At 39.9% G+C, this 16,661-nt stretch overlaps 2 protein-coding genes across 5 annotated transcripts in view; one reads left to right on the top strand and one right to left on the bottom strand.

Annotated features, from left to right (window-relative positions):
• Positions 1-2,511: 2,511 nt before the first annotated feature.
• LOC124703608 overlaps positions 2,512-16,661 on the top strand; it is a 39,096-nt gene continuing 24,946 nt past the window's right edge. The window contains exons 1-10 of one of the 4 annotated variants that reach the window (XM_047235831.1): positions 2,512-2,699; positions 3,512-3,563; positions 5,105-5,178; positions 5,300-5,389; positions 6,239-6,382; positions 7,062-7,113; positions 8,246-8,319; positions 8,773-8,862; positions 9,275-9,321; positions 9,756-10,345. In XM_047235831.1, coding sequence (XP_047091787.1) covers positions 2,572-2,699; positions 3,512-3,563; positions 5,105-5,178; positions 5,300-5,389; positions 6,239-6,382; positions 7,062-7,113; positions 8,246-8,319; positions 8,773-8,862; positions 9,275-9,321; positions 9,756-9,805 — 801 coding nt within the window. In that variant the 5' untranslated portion in view covers positions 2,512-2,571 and the 3' untranslated portion in view covers positions 9,806-10,345. Of the gene's footprint in view, positions 2,700-3,511; positions 3,564-5,104; positions 5,179-5,299; positions 5,390-6,238; positions 6,383-7,061; positions 7,114-8,245; positions 8,320-8,772; positions 8,863-8,968; positions 9,199-9,274; positions 9,322-9,657; positions 9,693-9,755; positions 10,346-16,661 lie in introns of those variants that run through there. The other 3 variants (XM_047235832.1, XM_047235833.1, XM_047235834.1) reach the window with 3 other exon arrangements.
• On the bottom strand, positions 11,678-15,754 carry LOC124703607 (receptor kinase-like protein Xa21). Its single transcript, XM_047235830.1, has 2 exons — positions 12,647-15,754; positions 11,678-12,253 (listed from the first exon to the last, which is right to left on the bottom strand). The coding sequence occupies exons 1-2, from the start codon at positions 15,726-15,728 to the stop codon at positions 11,856-11,858; spliced, it is 3,480 nt and encodes a 1,159-aa protein (XP_047091786.1). The 5' UTR covers positions 15,729-15,754; the 3' UTR covers positions 11,678-11,855.

Here is a 16,661-nt window from a genome sequence, read left to right as displayed (position 1 = left end):
CCGGCAAACAATACAGCTAGATGCACGTGAGTGCACCACTAAGCTTGTTTTAAAAAATCGAAAACCATACTTCCGGGTCTCTAAAAAGTCCGAAAAAATAAAACTAGGTATTAGCATTCAGCAATGTACGCTGAACATTCATATCATGTTAAAAAATAGGGTGCATTTTGGATAGGGTGCTTTTGCTCCTGGGTGCATATGCTCCATTTATTTAAAATATATTTTAAACATATTAAAAATATCATAAAAAATCTAAATAAAATGTGGCCCACACATCTCAACATCGTTCGTGAAGTCGTTTCAGAAAAAAATGAATTGTTATGTGGCTTACGCAAAGAAGACAAAAATCAATGCTAAACTAAGGCTTTTTACTAGGTTTGATGACATAGAATGTGAAGATATATGGGCTAAATTTTTACTCCGAATTTTTAATATTTTGAAATTCGTTTTTTTGGGTAAAGGGAATATATGCACCTGGGATCAAAAGTGTATATCCGGTGCATTTTAGGCTACACAAATAAGATAAACTAGATGTTATCCCGCGCGTTGCTGCGGAAAGGCATGCTACAAAAGGATTAACATTCATTGAACAACAACCGCAATAGGTATGCTGGAAAGCGTATAGATTGCAAAATCATATTTTTGATGGAAAAATACTTGATAGAAAATTGGATCGGATACATTTTTATGAAATTCGAGATAACTTTTGTAGATCCACAAAAAATCTCCTAGTGACAGACATGCATAACTTTAGGGAATGCGTTTAAATAGGTATTTATTCTATGTATTCAAAATTCAATATTCTCCAATCTTTTTTTAAGTAAGTTGTGTGTTCAGTTACAGATAAAGTGTCCATTGCAATCTTGCAAGACCACGTCAGATCAGTACTGAATCTTTCATGACACAACTATACACAAGTTGGTACGACTAAACTGAGCCAGCCCTTTTAATAAGAAGAATGAAGTGTGGAACGGAGACCAAGCCATGGTAAACTCAGATTCTCGGCTCAGTACAATCATATACAAATTCACGTGGCAAATCGACCGGAACAGTTTTTGAGCATACGATCCTTCTTTCCATACACCAATACATTTGTTGTAGATAGCGCATAATATATTCTAGAAAAGCTAGTATTTGAGTTTCATACATGAACAAACACCACAAGGATTTCAGCAGATGATTGAGAAAAGAAGGGTGAACACCTGAAACCGAAGCTTCGGATGAAGGTTTCTACTTATATCTGTTAGAAAGTAACAGGAAGCAATATTATCGAGTGAACCGTCACAAGAACTACTTCACACAATATAGTACACTGATGTAGATACACAATTGTATAGATGCGGGGGTTATATAAACCTGATAAAACCGAATAACAGATAATTACCAAAATAATCTGGATGATAACCATCAAATATTCTTGCCATAAGAAAATGAAAGACAATCATCGGGGAAGCTCTGGTTGAACAACAGATGGGTATCAAAAGCCTCCAAATCCTTCTGCATATCCGCTCTCTTTGCAGAGAAACACATCAGCGCAGTGAAGAAGGTCCTGCAATGCATGTGAATGGAGAAGATTGAGGATGGTAAGAGGCTGCGGAAGAAGACCGGACACCGGAGGAAGCAGACTACAGATACGGCTGGATTTGTTGAGAAGCAGGTGATGCATCCAAATGCGGCGCATCCGTGCTAGTAGTCCTATCCAGAGAAACCAATCACAACGGTGTGGAGCTCGGAGGTACCTCGTTCGGTTTTTCACAGCCCGCAGCTTTACCTCCTAAGTTAACCGCAGCGTGAGATGGGTGGTTTTTATAGCAAGAAGATGGGAAAAAGTACCGACGCTTCACTTCTAGCACCTCGTACATATTACAAAGATGGGCATAAAAGGGTAATGAAAGCAGAAGACGAACCGAACAAACGTAGTTGAAGTAAATGGCAGGTCATCAAAGTCAGAAGACAAGACGAGTACTGTAATGGTTTGCATGTGGTCTCGTTGGTACCATTTATTTGGTCAGCTATGAGAAATAGCATGCATATAACGGAAGGGAATTGGAAGGATGGAACACTATGCACCTTTTTTTTTGTTGCTGAGGTGGACCAATTAGATGATTGCTTAGGTGGACACCTTGCATGTTGAGAGAATTCACTTAGTGGGTTGCTCCTATTTAGTTATTATAGATTCCAGACCTCACTTCTTGGGCTTGAATCAGGCCTTCGCGCGGCCCGTTCGGGAAGCCCGTCTTGTACAAGCACCACGCACGTCTCGACCCCCCGCCGACCACCGGAATCCGGTTGTTCGCCGCCGGCAACCTCCGCTGCCCATCCTCCTCCTCTGCCACTCCACGAGCCTGTCTTCAAATGCGACCTCCGCGCCTCACGAAGGCGCAGACGGCGGCGGCGTGCACGCCCTACGTGGCCGCTCCTCATCCGCTTGCGCCGCCCCAACGTGTCAGCTCCTCATCCGCACTTCCCTCCTGGTCAATCGACGATTCCTCCTACTTGCTTGCCCTCGCCGCAAATACCCCACCAAACTCGTGCGTCCTCTTCCTACCGCAGTAAGCCCACACAGCAACCATGGCGGCGTCAGGAACCCTCGTCGTGTACAGGGCGCTGTTCACCGCGCTGGGCCTGTCAATGGTGGGCACCCTGGTGTACACCTGCATCACCGACGGCTCGCCTTTTCGCGCGGAGCTGCTCACTCCGTAAGTACTGTTTTCATCTCTCCTCTGAAGAGGGTTAATATATTAGATCCTAATTCTTGCGGTGAATTTTGAAAATCATCTCATGCCTCTGGGGTGCTCCCTTGCGGATCGATAGGAGGCTGTTGTCAGTACGATGCTTCTAGGTTGAAATAGTGCTGTTAAGACTTGCTGATGTTAGTATAGAGTAACCTGCCCTGCCTCACTAATGGTTAGCAACCGTAGGAAGCATTATACTACGTACTCCCTCCGTCCGGATTTAATGGACGCGAGTAGATGTCGTTTTCAGCTAGCATCGTTCAGAAACATAGGTTGGATTGCGTCGATTAAAAGCGTCCAGAGGTAGTATATATTATGTTAAAGCTTTTTTCTTCCAATTTTGCTGGTACCTCCAAAAGGCGTGATTAATCAGCACCATTTGCAGCTCTTGCGAAGTTATATGTTCAGTTATGAAGTTTAATTTCCTCATTAAATTCAGTTACTGTCTGTTTCTGGGTAAACCTTACACAAGAAAGGCATAAATTGCTTTACCATCTTTACAAGCCTTTAGCTATAGCATGTTTTGTTCATGTCCAGATTTAGTTACGTGTCTTGAATCAGTAAGGCGGTGTGACATGGGATCTAAGGCTTTGTCAACATTGTTGCAGGTTTAGGTAGCTCCTGAGAATGATACGTTTTAAAACAGTGAATTTGTTGATTATGAAAATTGTAATTCTTCTGTATGGGTTGTTCTCGGAGTAGCCAGATAATAGTTCTTGTCCAATATTTACATGGTTTCAAATGGTTTTCATATGAAAATTGTAATTCTTGTGTAGGTGGATGGTGACAACACTTGTTGATTTTTATGTAAATGTGATAGCGATTTCGGTAATTCCTCTATCTCTGTATTTTTATTTCCTCTCTGCAAAGAAATTGGTTAATTCGGATGCTATGTACACAAATCATGTGATGTTTAGAATATTTGGTATAGTACAACAGGTTGCACACATTGTACAAGAGTGGACTACAACATAGCTATCAGTTTTTTTGCTACCTTTATTGACTAAATTAAACTATTGGACAAAATATAGTAATGTACCATGTAGTTGATGACATTATCGTAGACTTATATTTTTGTGTGAGTTTCTTGTATCGATTTTTTTTCCTTTCCGTCTATATGAAGGTAATTCAGGAATTCTCAAATTTGGTACCTTATGTGTAAGTGTAACTGCATTGCCTTATTTTTTTTTGGATGAAACATAGATGAACATGAGTTGCCACTCAAAGATGAAATTGAATAGTAGTACAAAATACCCCTTGCATTAATAGCAATGTTATCCTTGGCACACTGTTTGGAGATTGCAAAGATATTTTGTATTGATCCCTAGCTAGATCACTATGGAGTAAATATCATCGAGCGGACAGCAGATTTGCATGACCTACTTTGGGAAGCAACGAGACTATAGATGGCAATTTAGATGAATTTAATGTTTCTTCCTGTTGATAGATTATGGTCTCTTTATATAAGAGTGCCCAAGCAATTTAAGCAATTAATTACATTTGCAATTAACAAAGCTAACAATAATCGCAGCCAAGAGATGAGATGTACCCTGGAGATAACTAACTTGCCAACTCCCTAACCAAGCTAGGAGACATTCTACTATAACCTTGTTCAGATACATATTTGCATCAGTCCAGCTGTGTTCTTCTGTTTTAGCATAGCCAGTATTCTTCTGTTTTATCCAAACTAGTAAATTAGCATAGCCAGTATTCTTCTGTTTTATCCAAACTAGCCATTTCCCTTGATCAAATAAATAATTTTTGGAGTCCATCTGTTATATGCATATGGTCATGTCTTCGACGGCATGTGTCCGGACCTCCCAGCAATCAAGGTTGCCATGAAGACTGAAGCTAGGTCATTGGCATCAGCCAGAGATTCTGGGCCACAGCTTTTCCTTCTATATATGGATGCAAAAGCGTTGACCAAGGGTGAAGGATCCCTCCCTCTGCTATACGTTGTTAGGTAGAAATGAGACATCTCAAGCATTTTTCATGCGAATAGCACCCCGTTTAGTCCGAATGCCCACCCGGCGATTCGAACCGGGGTGGGCGAGCTCACCACCGTGAGTTCAAGCCACTAAGCCAGCGCTTGGTTCTGTAGGGGGATGCAGGCCTTTCCATATGTGTGCCTTTTTGTGTGTTTGTGGACATGTATGTTTTAGCCTTCTTCAGTTTGTGACTACAACTCTTCTTCTATCATTGGATTGGGACACAGTCCTTGTGTTTCCTCAAAATGATGCTTGTTTATGCACGGATTGAGAACAAGAACGTTGTCTTAATTTTGCTATGGGTCTAAAAATGTGGACTTAAACATCTGTTTCCAACTTTAACTTGAGATTGAAGTGTTTTTTTCATTTATGGTGTTTCAGACTTGGGTTGTCTACAAGGAAGTAAACTGGATTAGTTCTGTCTTCTGGGTAGTTCTGTTGTTTTGTTTCGGCAGGTATGCTTCCTCTTTGCAAATAATCTTGCGTCCTCTTGATTTATCATGGCTTCTTCACAGTTCTGTTTGATTGGAGGTGCTTTATTCTGTTTAATGTGATCATTTTCCTTTTCTTTTTCAGTGCTACTACATGTGCTTACATAGTTACCAAGCTATTTGAGATAACCCCTTTAGGGCCTTCGCAAGATCCACTTGATCATTTATTGCTAAGGTATATAATCAAATTCTTGGCTCTTGATAGGGCTGCATGGAGATCAGCGACCCATGTGTCGGAATCTTAGTTTACTCTCCTTTTCCATCTCATTCTTGTTTTGGCTTCCTTTTATTTCTGCTGGGTTTCATATCTAGCTTACCCCAACTTTGCTTGGGGAAAAGGCTTTGATGTTGTTGTTGTTGTTGTTGTTGTATATAATCAAATTCTTCTCCATTGCTTGCCGGATACTGATACATCCGAGTCAACTATTTTGTCAACATCACAATACGTGATTTAATAACTGCAATTCTGAAAAAAACCCCGCATCAATTGGAAGTCGTTAACATTATATCAGTAATTCATGATTAGCTTTGATGGCATTCCTTCACATCATTGTTTAATGATACTTGTTCTGTTTACTATGCCTGCATTAATCAATTCTTATGCCATTATTTGGTACACTGAGCTCAAGAAGACAGCTGTGCTCTTGGCACTAACTTATTCCATTATTTGGTACACTGTTTGTTTCTGGGCTCTTGGCACTAACTTATTCTGAACTTCTAGTTCCTTGTCCTTGCACATAAAGTAATAGCAATAAATAATGTCAAGAAGACAGCTGTGCCAACATGAAATGAGTAGTTTTCTGTAGTTTGAACAAAATGAGCATGTGGAGTCACCTTGTTGGTACAATGCCTCTGCTACGTTCTACTGTGCCACAGTTACCCACTACTTTTCACTCAGTGAATAGGGAGGAATGAAGATGATTGCATTACTGCACATCAAGATAAACTAAGACGAGTTTCAGCTCTTCTATTTTCTGCTGACACTAATATCAAACTTAAACTGATTATACATCTCTTTTTTCAGGCAAGATAGTTTACCAGAAAGGAAGTGTTCTTTTGTCACAGTTGGGAGAACTATTTTTAGCATTTTGGGCATACTCATGGCTGCGCTTGTCACATATACTGTCGTTACAGATGGCCTGCCTTTTAGGAAGGATTTGTTGACACCGTAAGTGATTATATTCATACTTCATATTCGTCCTTTCTTAGAACTATTGATTTGAAGTATTGTGTGTCCAGGTAGATGTAGCAGATAAAAGAGCTAGTGATTAGGTACTAGATTACAGAACTTTAATATGCACAAAATCCCTACGTAGCTTTAAAATATAAAGTAAAGCATTATATATGGGAATCGTGCTAGAACCCAATCAATGCTTCTGTCCGTGAGTACCTAGCTGTGTTACTCGGACATGGGCTTGTGTGTATGTATCCAACTCAGACGTCCAATTTGGTAAAGAATATTAGACACAAAATAACACTCAGAATCTAGCACCAGTGTTAAAATCGAACACAGATTCGGCATGCCTACTCGGCAAAGAAATCAGACAAATGTGTATGAGTAACATAGTACTACTTGGCACTCACCATAGTTGTGTACAAGACTGCAAGCCATTCAAAGTGAAAAGAGAATCGTTAGAGGCATGGCTCAAGTAAATCTTGTATGATGCTGACTTTATGAACTTACTGTATATTTTCCATTGATTTGACAATGTAGCCACTTATTAAATATATTTGTTTATTCATTATGCGAACTTTGGAAAGTTCTCTTTGGTATTTTTGCTTGGATTATCTAATTTCACTGGTATTTGCAATTAGAAATCTCAAATTTACAATTCTCTTCTGCACAGGTGGATGGCTGCAACCTTATTTGACTTCTATATAGATGTCTTTGCAATATCGGTGAGTCATCTTCAAATCTCAGTAATTGTCCAAAGCAATTAGAGTTTATTTCATGGGAACTGTGCATAGTTTTATCTGACATACAAATCTATACTTTTAAAAGAAATTTCCAAACTACACATTCTTTGACATACCTGCCATAAAAATGATATTCGTACTCAGTCAAATATAAAAATAAGAATCAATTCATGTTTGCAACTCACCAGCAGGGCCCACATATAAGTGACGTATGGTAATTTCTTGCCTACTTATTTACATGAATCAGTGGATTACTAGTAGCTGACAGCCTGACACTGCTAAATGGATGGATGAGATTTGAGATATTTAGCCCATACAGTGCTACTTGGTAAGGATGATAATTTAATATTTAGCCTGTTTGGATGTTATGGCAGCTTTGTCCCAAACACCAAATGATAACTAACCATGCATCGTTTCAACTTGGATGCATTGTTTTTTTTTTTACTTGAATGGATGTTATTGTTTGGTGTTAGGTGTTTCAAAAAGTGTGTACCTTTTTCGAAAACTCTCTTTGGCTCCCGAGCTCATCCATTTATTTTTGAAAATTCTAAAATCATATGTACAAGTTCAAAAACAAATCTGAAAAATATTTCTGGATGCAGAGATGTATCCTACAAGCATGCAAAATTCTTTGTATTCTGGGATACACAAAAATGGCAAAAGTGTAAATATGAGTATTGTGAACAATGCACATTTTAAATTATCAGTTTTTTCCATTTTGTGTACATCATACATCATTGACTACATCCAGAATTATTTCAGATTTTTTAAACTTTTAAATATGATTTTGTTTTTTCTTAATAAAGGAATCACTGGAGCTCGGAACCAGAAGTCTCCACTAAATTTTTAACAGACATTCCAACCGGAACCTAAGTTATTAATCTATAATATTTTCTGTGTACTCCCTACTTTTTTAGCCCCTCTTAGAAAATTTGCAATGTCATCATTTTTTAATTTCCTTGATGGTGATTATATTTAGTATGCTCAGTAACTTCCATAGTTCTAGCTACTAGCTGACAAAGTTTATTCTTGATTGGTAATGCACTTTCTTGTATTTTACTCCCTGATGGGCAACACAAGGCCAACTGGTTAATCTTTGATGATATGTCTACAGGTATGGGTTGTTCACAAGGAGTCGACTTGGATCTCATCAGTCATTTGGATATGCTTGTTGATATGCTTTGGAAGGTATACAAGTCTTGTTTGGGGCTTCCAACATACACGGTCTTAACATATCACTACATAACATATGAGTCTTTATGGTTCATACAACTGTGATTTTACCGCACTAATTGTCAGAACATCTGCTGCATCTGCATATTAACATAAGATGCAATTAGTATTAACTGGAAATAGATTATTTTTGTCCATTCTGATGACTTATTACCGCCAGATGTTTGTTGTGATTTAGCATAAAGTTTTTATGTTCATGCTAAGTGTGAGACTCAGACATCTTAATACTCTAAGAGTGGCTGCTAGGATTTTTTTTTGGTTCACATGTGGGAGGCATTTTCTCAAGTACTATATTGTACAACTGTAATTATGTAAAGCTGTAGTATACTGTTAATCAGTGCATGCAGCCTCAAGTATTAATTTGTGTAAGCAACATATTTACTCTTATCCTCTTTTTCTTTGTTTTAGCATCACAACATGTGGCTACATTGTGGTTCAACTTCTCCAAGTATCATACGAAGACCCAATCTACCATGTGCTGCTGAACTCTCATAGCAAGTATGGAATTGCACCCTCTCAATAATCCTTGATATTCTACGGATCTGGATAGCTTGCACTTGTGTAAACTCTGCTTGACAGTCATTTATATCTGTTTGAAATGTAGGAAGATTTGAATATATTGAAGAGCTATGATATGTTTTGTACACAATAAATTCTCTCTGATACCATAGCATGCAGCAATAAAGGGTATGAGTAGAGATTAGTGGAGTTTATTGCTTGATTAAATGGCATAATATTTTTTGGCAATTTCTCTGCAAAAGGGGCCATGCTATTTGTGAAGTTGAGTTTATTACTTTGATGTGTTCATGAAGAATGCTCTATTTGTACATATGATTCAGTTGCTTGGTAAATTATCTTTCTTTATCACTACTGCAGTCATGATCCTAAATCATTTAACACTTCTTTTTAGGCGAATCATAAATCATTCAACACAATCGGTGCTAAAACCTAGTGAAGGTCAGTAGCGACTTTCTTGATATGTTGGATAATTACACTCATTGGCAAATAAACTGTAGAAATCAAAGCTTGCATAACCTTTTTATTTGAGGCATCTCGCCTTTGTGTGTGGAAGCATCAACTCAGGGCAGAGAAATCCTTCAGCCATTTGCAATATTTCGTATTCCTTGACTTACAAGGCGTTTGTTCTAATATAAGAAGAAAGTTGCTATTTCCCTTCACTTGATTTCAACACCTATGTGTGAAGGAGCAGTGTACACAGTTCCTCCTTTTCTTTTCCCAGCCACCTGATATGCCCTATGGGCCATTATGGTTATTGATTTATACATCTTGTAGTTCCAAAATCGCCCACATGAGCAACTATGATTTTCAAGGAGAATTTTGCTTGGCTTCTCATCAGAATGAACTATTGACACTTCCTTATTGTGGTGAAGATATTCGAGTGCAGAAGCTACATCAACAGTGGTATCTAACCTTTGAATAAGACTGGGCACCCCATGGATCCCACCTTGCTAGGAATGAGGCAGATAAAAAGAGTTGGGATCTTTCCTGAGCATACCACCCCTTTGACTGAAAGATTAACATCTAGGAAAAAATTGAAAAAACTTCAAGGTAATTGCTGTTGCAAGGCTGTGCCATTCCATTTATCTGACCAGAACAGAACTGTGTCACCTGCACTAGTAGAGATCCCAGAGACTTCCCTGTAATTATGAACCAATTTCATAATATCTCTCCATGAAAAGTAGCCAGAGAGTTTTGAGGCAACTATGAATGAAAAAAAATGGAGGTGTTTGATGGGTAGAGCTTCATTCAGTTTTTTTTTAAATCTAAAATGCCCACACCACCACTCCTTTTTGGTTTACAAATCATCTCCCAAGCAGACAAGGTTTGCTCTGGATTGTTGCCTCTCTCCATAAAAGGTGCCTGATGACTCTGTTGAGTTACTTGGTAATTCCAGGAGGGAAGATTGTACTGAAGTGATGTTGAGTTGCTTGATAATTCCAGGAGGGATGATTCTATTGAAGTGTAAACTTTGTGCGATTGTATCTCTTGATGGAGCATTTGAGTTCATAAAGCTTCCTTTACTGAACAAGGGTCCATATTTGGGGTGGAGTATATACAAACCTGGATATGCATCCAAAATAGATGCTCTGATATCTCTCTCCGGTGCACAGAAAGTCCATTATATACGGTAAGCCTATGGTCCAGTTTCAAGGGAAAAACTGGTGCAAGTCTATGTATGTTATTTTCCATTTCCGATGTAGAAGATGATAGACAACTCTGTTTTTGGAATCTGCTCTAGAGTACTTTAAAAAAAATAAGAAGAAAGAATTAGTTTAACCAGAAACGTGGATATCACTCAGTCGGGTCTACACCTCTAGCCAGGGCAATGAGATGATGACAAGTAGATATCACCTTTACGTCTTCTATAACGTCATGGGGAGAGGAAATGGACGAGGGACAGTCTACATGCCATTTTTCTTAACTCAGTGCCCAAGCCGTTGGACAACCCTGTTTTTGGAGTCTATATTTTTCTCCGAGTAAAAATATTATTGGATGCATACGTGTTGGTTGAACCAGAAAAATTGAAGTGTATCAGACTCATTCAGGTCTACGCCTCTGGGTTGTCTATAAACTAACAGCGATAGGAGAATGAGTGAAGGGAAATATGTGGATGTAATTTCCCTTTGCCATGCAGAGGTCGTTAGACAGACACTGCATTTGGAATAGGTACTATTTTCCTTTTCAAATAAGTGGATACTATACTTGCTGAATTATTCAGAAAATTCGAAGTTGCTCATTCGGCTCTACGCTCTAGTAGAGCATGAGATGATGAGATGAGTATGTAGGCAGTTCATAAGCTGAACGGGACATCAAAATGGGTGAAGGAACACAATCTGTCATTTCCTTGACCTGTGTGACGACAAGAATTAGGTGCCTGAATTGATTTCCTCTGTTGATGCCTCCAGAGCTTTCTCATGCACACAGTGGCTTCTAATTAACCTTTACCTTCGTATTTTGGCCAATACTCAGGCTCTACGGCATGCATGTACATGATAACAACTTATTTCTCTGCAGATTCACTGTACTAGTTGAAGTGCATATATTATGGTACTTACGTTTGCTTGATTTTTGTTTTTGTTTTTCGGCAACATCAACCGTATGTGTATTAAACGCAATTATAGTCGTATCAGAAGTTGACGGGTAAGTTTCTTACATATCTTCTCCCTTTTGATGACAAAATAGTGCTTAGCTGTCCAGTAACTACAACAATTTTTCCTCAAGATACAAGCAGAGAAAACAAAAATGATGTGATTAGGTACGTTCTTACCAGAATTTTGAGCTGATGGCTAAAGATACATTGCGTTGTACGAGTAACATTGTTCACACACCATTAACATATAATATGGAAAATGTTCAAAATACGTACATATTAATTGGCTATTGAATTGCAGCAACAAAGCTTGCACCATCTTCTCTTTTTGATGAACCAGATGAATACTAATCCCAGTGAATCCAGGGCCACCAGGCTTCTAGATGGATTCACCTTCACTCAATAGGTGTGTGCGATATTTGTCTTTGATCCCCAGTAGCTCTCTCGTAGCATCAGCAATCTGCATTCGTTCAGTTGGCACCTCCTTTGAACACAGTATCCCAATGTGCAGAACTGATGTGATGCATGCAGTTCTCATCTCCGAGGCGCTCTCAGCTGCAGGAGTTATTTCTGTCCCTTCCCCCAGCGAAGAGAGTAAACACAGATCCATCATGTTCGTGACTTGGTCTCTCAGTGCTATCTCGACAAACCTATGCAGGTTTAGATCTTGCAGAAATTCACTATCAGTTGGCCTTTTACCGGTAAACAACTCTAACAGCAGTATTCCATAGCTGTAGGTATCACCATTGACTGAGACTTCATTTCCTTGACCATACTCTGAAAAATGCATATATATGAAATTAGTTTCCATTGAGAAAGCATTTCTATCATGAAGAAAAAACAACGCGGAATTTTGTTCAAAATATTAGTGTTTTGACTAAAATGACTTGCTACTTTGGATAATGTTGCATCAATAAGAAAAATGATTACAAAATGGGTATTTGCTAATGGAACATGAACTTCCTAAAACTGCACCGACGACCCTAAGTACATAAATAGTGCAAATTAAACCCCATTGTCTTAATTCTAGCGCATAGAAATGTTTGTGGACATCTTAAGAACTGGAATCACTTGAAGCGTGTACACAAATAGAATTAGATGCGTTTTTATGGAAATTAATAAAGGTTGCTATTAATATACAGAAACGAACAACAGGGGTTAATGGCTAACCTGGGGCAGCATAACCAATTGTTCCCCTTCTTGTAGCCCAACCACTTGATATCTCTGGGAGGCTAGTATCATCTTGATGCAAGAACCTTGCAAGTCCAAAGTCACCCACATGGGCAACCTTGTCATTATCGAGGAGAATATTGCTTGGCTTAAGATCACAATGAACTATTGGCACTGGCTTATAGTTGTGAAGATATTCAAGTGCCGAAGCTACATCAATGGCAATATCTATCCTTTGGATAAGACTGAGAACCTCATGGCTCCCATCTTCCAGGAGATGGCTGTGTAGCCATTGATCTAGATTTCCATTTGGCATAAATTCAAACACGAGAGCTTTGAAGTCGAGGCCACTGAAATCAATACTTGAGCACACAGTCAATATCTTCACAAGGTTTCGATGTCTAACACATCTTAAGGTCTCGCATTCTGCAACAAAGCTCTGAGATGCCCCTCGCTGCTGGAGGTTGAGCACCTTCACAGCGACAATCACTTCCTGATCACCCTCCATCATTGTTCCTCTATATACCGAGCCGAAGCTTCCTGTGCCTAAGAGGTTCTCAGGAGCAAACCCACTTGTTGCTTTCACTAATTCAGCATATGTAACCCTCATGTGTTGTCCACCATGGAGTGATGGAACCCTTCTCTTCGCGAACTTGCTTCTTAAACTCCGTTGTGCAAATAGTGCAAATAGTACTAAGATAATGAACAAAACAGCACTGCCTACTGAGATGGACACAACAAGCTTGCGAGACCACTTCTTGGATGTAAGACTTGCGCAGGGAAGCAAGTTAAATTGGGGGATACCTCCACATAAGCCATAGTTCCCTTCAATCAGAGCTGCACTTGCATTCAGAAATAATCCACGATCTGGGACTTCACCTTCAAAGTTGTTGAATGACAGGTTGAGGGTAACGAGCCCGTGCATGTCCCCGAGGAAGACTGGGATGCTCATGGACAAGTTGTTTCTTGAAACATCAAGAACCAGAAGGCCTTTCAGCTGTGACATTGATGCTGGAATTGTGCCTTGAAATTGGTTTCCGTTCAGACCAAGATACTCCAAACTTCTGCACTGACCTAGAGAGACTGGAACTGTGCCATATATTCTGTTGTCAGACACATCAAGGTATCCAAGATTTACTAGATTACTAACTTCTGGAGGAAATATCCCAGTTAGCATGTTGCCTTCGAGCTCCAAGGAAAGAGATAGTGTCGATATAAGGAAAATCTCATTTGGTATTGGACCGACAAGCTGATTATTTTGTAGGCTCAGTGTCTCCAAAGGACAACTTCTAAGGCTGGAGGGTATGGGCCCAGTAAGCAAATTTTGGCCGAGTCCGAGGCTATTTAACGTTGTGAGGTTTCCAAGTGTTGGTGGAAGTGGTCCAGATAGGTTATTGTTGGACAAATATAGTTCACCTAGGACCCCGATATTGCCAATGGACTCGGGAATGTTTCCATGTAGAAAATTATTTTGCAAGTGCAAGTATTGCAGGTTGACTAAGTTTCCAATTCCTTCAGGTATATTTCCGTGTAGCATGTTGTAATCCACACCGAATAGTTTTAAATTTGTGGAAAGGTTTGCTATTGAATTTGGTAGCACCCCTTCTAGTTCGTTAGAACCCAGATCTAGGATTTGCAACATACTACAGTTTGTCAAGCTAGAAATGAAGCCCCAATCGGCATCATTTCTTGCTTTTAGCTGACCTTGCGAGAGAATAAGTGCCCATAAGCTCTTCATGTTAGTTCCAAGACATTTTGGTATTACTCCGAAAAGAAAGTTGTGAGCCAATTGAACTACTTCAAGCATTGAAGCATTGCACAAAGACTCTGGGATGGGCCCTTGAAATTGATTATTATCCATGCTAAGTTGCTGTAGTTCTGGAAACTTATTACCCAAATCATCCGAAATGGACCCACTGAGATTGTTGAATTGTACAGCAAAAGCTTGGAGGGATGAAAGATTGTAAACAGAAGGTGGAATAGAACCCTCCAGTAGATTATTGTTCAGATAAAACGTGGTGAGGGAACTGAGTTTTCCAAGCGTGCTAGGGATTGAGCCCGTAAGACTATTCAATGTGAGAGAAAGAGATTTGAGGAGATTCAGATCTCCTAACGATTCAGGGATGCTACCAGTTAGGCCATTGCGTTTGAATTCTATAACTAGTAGAGATGAAAGGTTTCCTAGGGAAGGTGGAATCGGACCTGAGAGCTGGTTTCTCGACAGGTACAGAGTCTGTAACTTCTGGAGGCCCGCGAGAGAAGTGGGAATAGGACCTGTCAGACCATTGGAATCAAGAAATAAATCGGTCAAGTTTTTAGGGTTTGCAATTTGTGTTGGGATTTCTCCTACTACCATATTCGATCCCAGATCAAGAATCATCAGAGCTTTTAGATTTCCAATCTCCACAGGGATATTTCCTGTAAGGTTGTTGTATCTAAGAGCGAGTATCTCAAGATTCTGCAGCGATGCCAACTCCCGGGGAACTGAGCCTTTCAGCATGTTGTAACTCAGATCAATAACTCGAAGTTTTGACAAGACACCAAGGGCGGAAGGTATCACCCCTTGGAGGTTGTTTAATACGAGGGAAACAACTTGAAGATGCACACACGAGGCCAGAGCCGGCGGGATATTCCCGCCGATATAGTTGCTGCTGAGGTTCAGATGCTCAAGTCCTACAAGGTGTCCAAGTGCTGATGGTATGGTACCATAAAAGCGGTTCTTCTGGAGGTCCAGCCGCCTGAGGTAAGTTAGATTACCTATGGAAGAGGCGATGGTGCCGAGAAGGTTGAGCCCACGGAGGTCCAGCGCTACTACACGGCCACGGCGGTGACCACGCAAGCCGCATCCCACTCCGTGCCATCGGCACATAGGGATCGATTGATTTCCCCATGAATTCAGGGCCTCGAGTGGATCTCGTTTTATCAGAGACCTAAATGACATGAGCGCTTGGTGGTCACTGGCGCTTCTTGTGGCAGTTTCAGCTGTGGACAAGGTGGCTACATGCTCGAGACTGGCCGAATATGGGAGACAAAGGGAGGCAAACACGAAACACCCCATGGCTATCATAATCGACATGTTCATGCGACGCTTGCAAAGGCTAGTTTGCAGCTGAGAACTTCTGGTGCTTGTAAGTGATTTTTTTCCTTTTGTTGCGGGAAACTTATATACAGTTAAATGGTAAGCAATAAACAAGACAACGGATCACTTTCGATATACATGTGGTTGAAAGCTAGCGTAAGAATAAGATCTTTTAACAAAACATTTCAATCAGGACCGACTCTTAATTTTGTGGGGCCCAGGGGGAGTTGACTGACATGGGCCCATAAAGTTATTATATACTACCTTCTTTCTACTGAATAAGATCTATAGTTTTCGTAAGAATCAAACGACGTAAAGTTTGATCGAATGCTTAGAAAAAAACATTAATATGTTCTATCCAAAATCAACGTCGTTAGATACATCATGAAATATTTCTTTACTATTATATTGCAGTTGGGGATGGTGTATCACTTTGACATCAAACATTGGAGCAATCTCAACCATCGATCATCCATCTGATTATCCTAAAAAACGCTCATCGATCCTATGCGGCTCTGGATTAAAAAGAAAGTTTAGAATTTATTACCTACCAATCAGATCGCCATAAATCAAGGTAATGTCAAAAGAACTAAATCGTGGATACAAGGAAAGAATTGATTAGCGCTTGCAAATTGAAGGAAATTAAATAACTCCACCTTTTTTTCCTCTAGCGCAAAAGGAAACAGAGACGTGCATGCATCAGGTTATTTCCATTCTAGAATCATTCCTTTAATCTCGTTTCTTCTAGCTATAATGACGACCAGTTTCCGCATCCAGAGGCCATCGTTGTGTTGAAACTTGTCGGTACCCGCCGTCCTTGAGGCTCCACCATTCATCGTCGTCTACGTGTCAAAGGTGATCCTGCCAGCATCCTCAGCTTATGTCAGCTTCTCCGTGGAGGCTACAGTCTGTCCTCCTCATCCGCAACCAAGATGC

This window comes from Lolium rigidum, chromosome 3, assembly GCF_022539505.1.
Source record: "Lolium rigidum isolate FL_2022 chromosome 3, APGP_CSIRO_Lrig_0.1, whole genome shotgun sequence".
NCBI classification, from domain to species: domain Eukaryota; kingdom Viridiplantae; phylum Streptophyta; class Magnoliopsida; order Poales; family Poaceae; genus Lolium; species Lolium rigidum.
The sequence above is the reverse complement of the archived record's forward strand: the minus strand, read 5'-3'. Positions and strand labels throughout refer to the sequence as shown.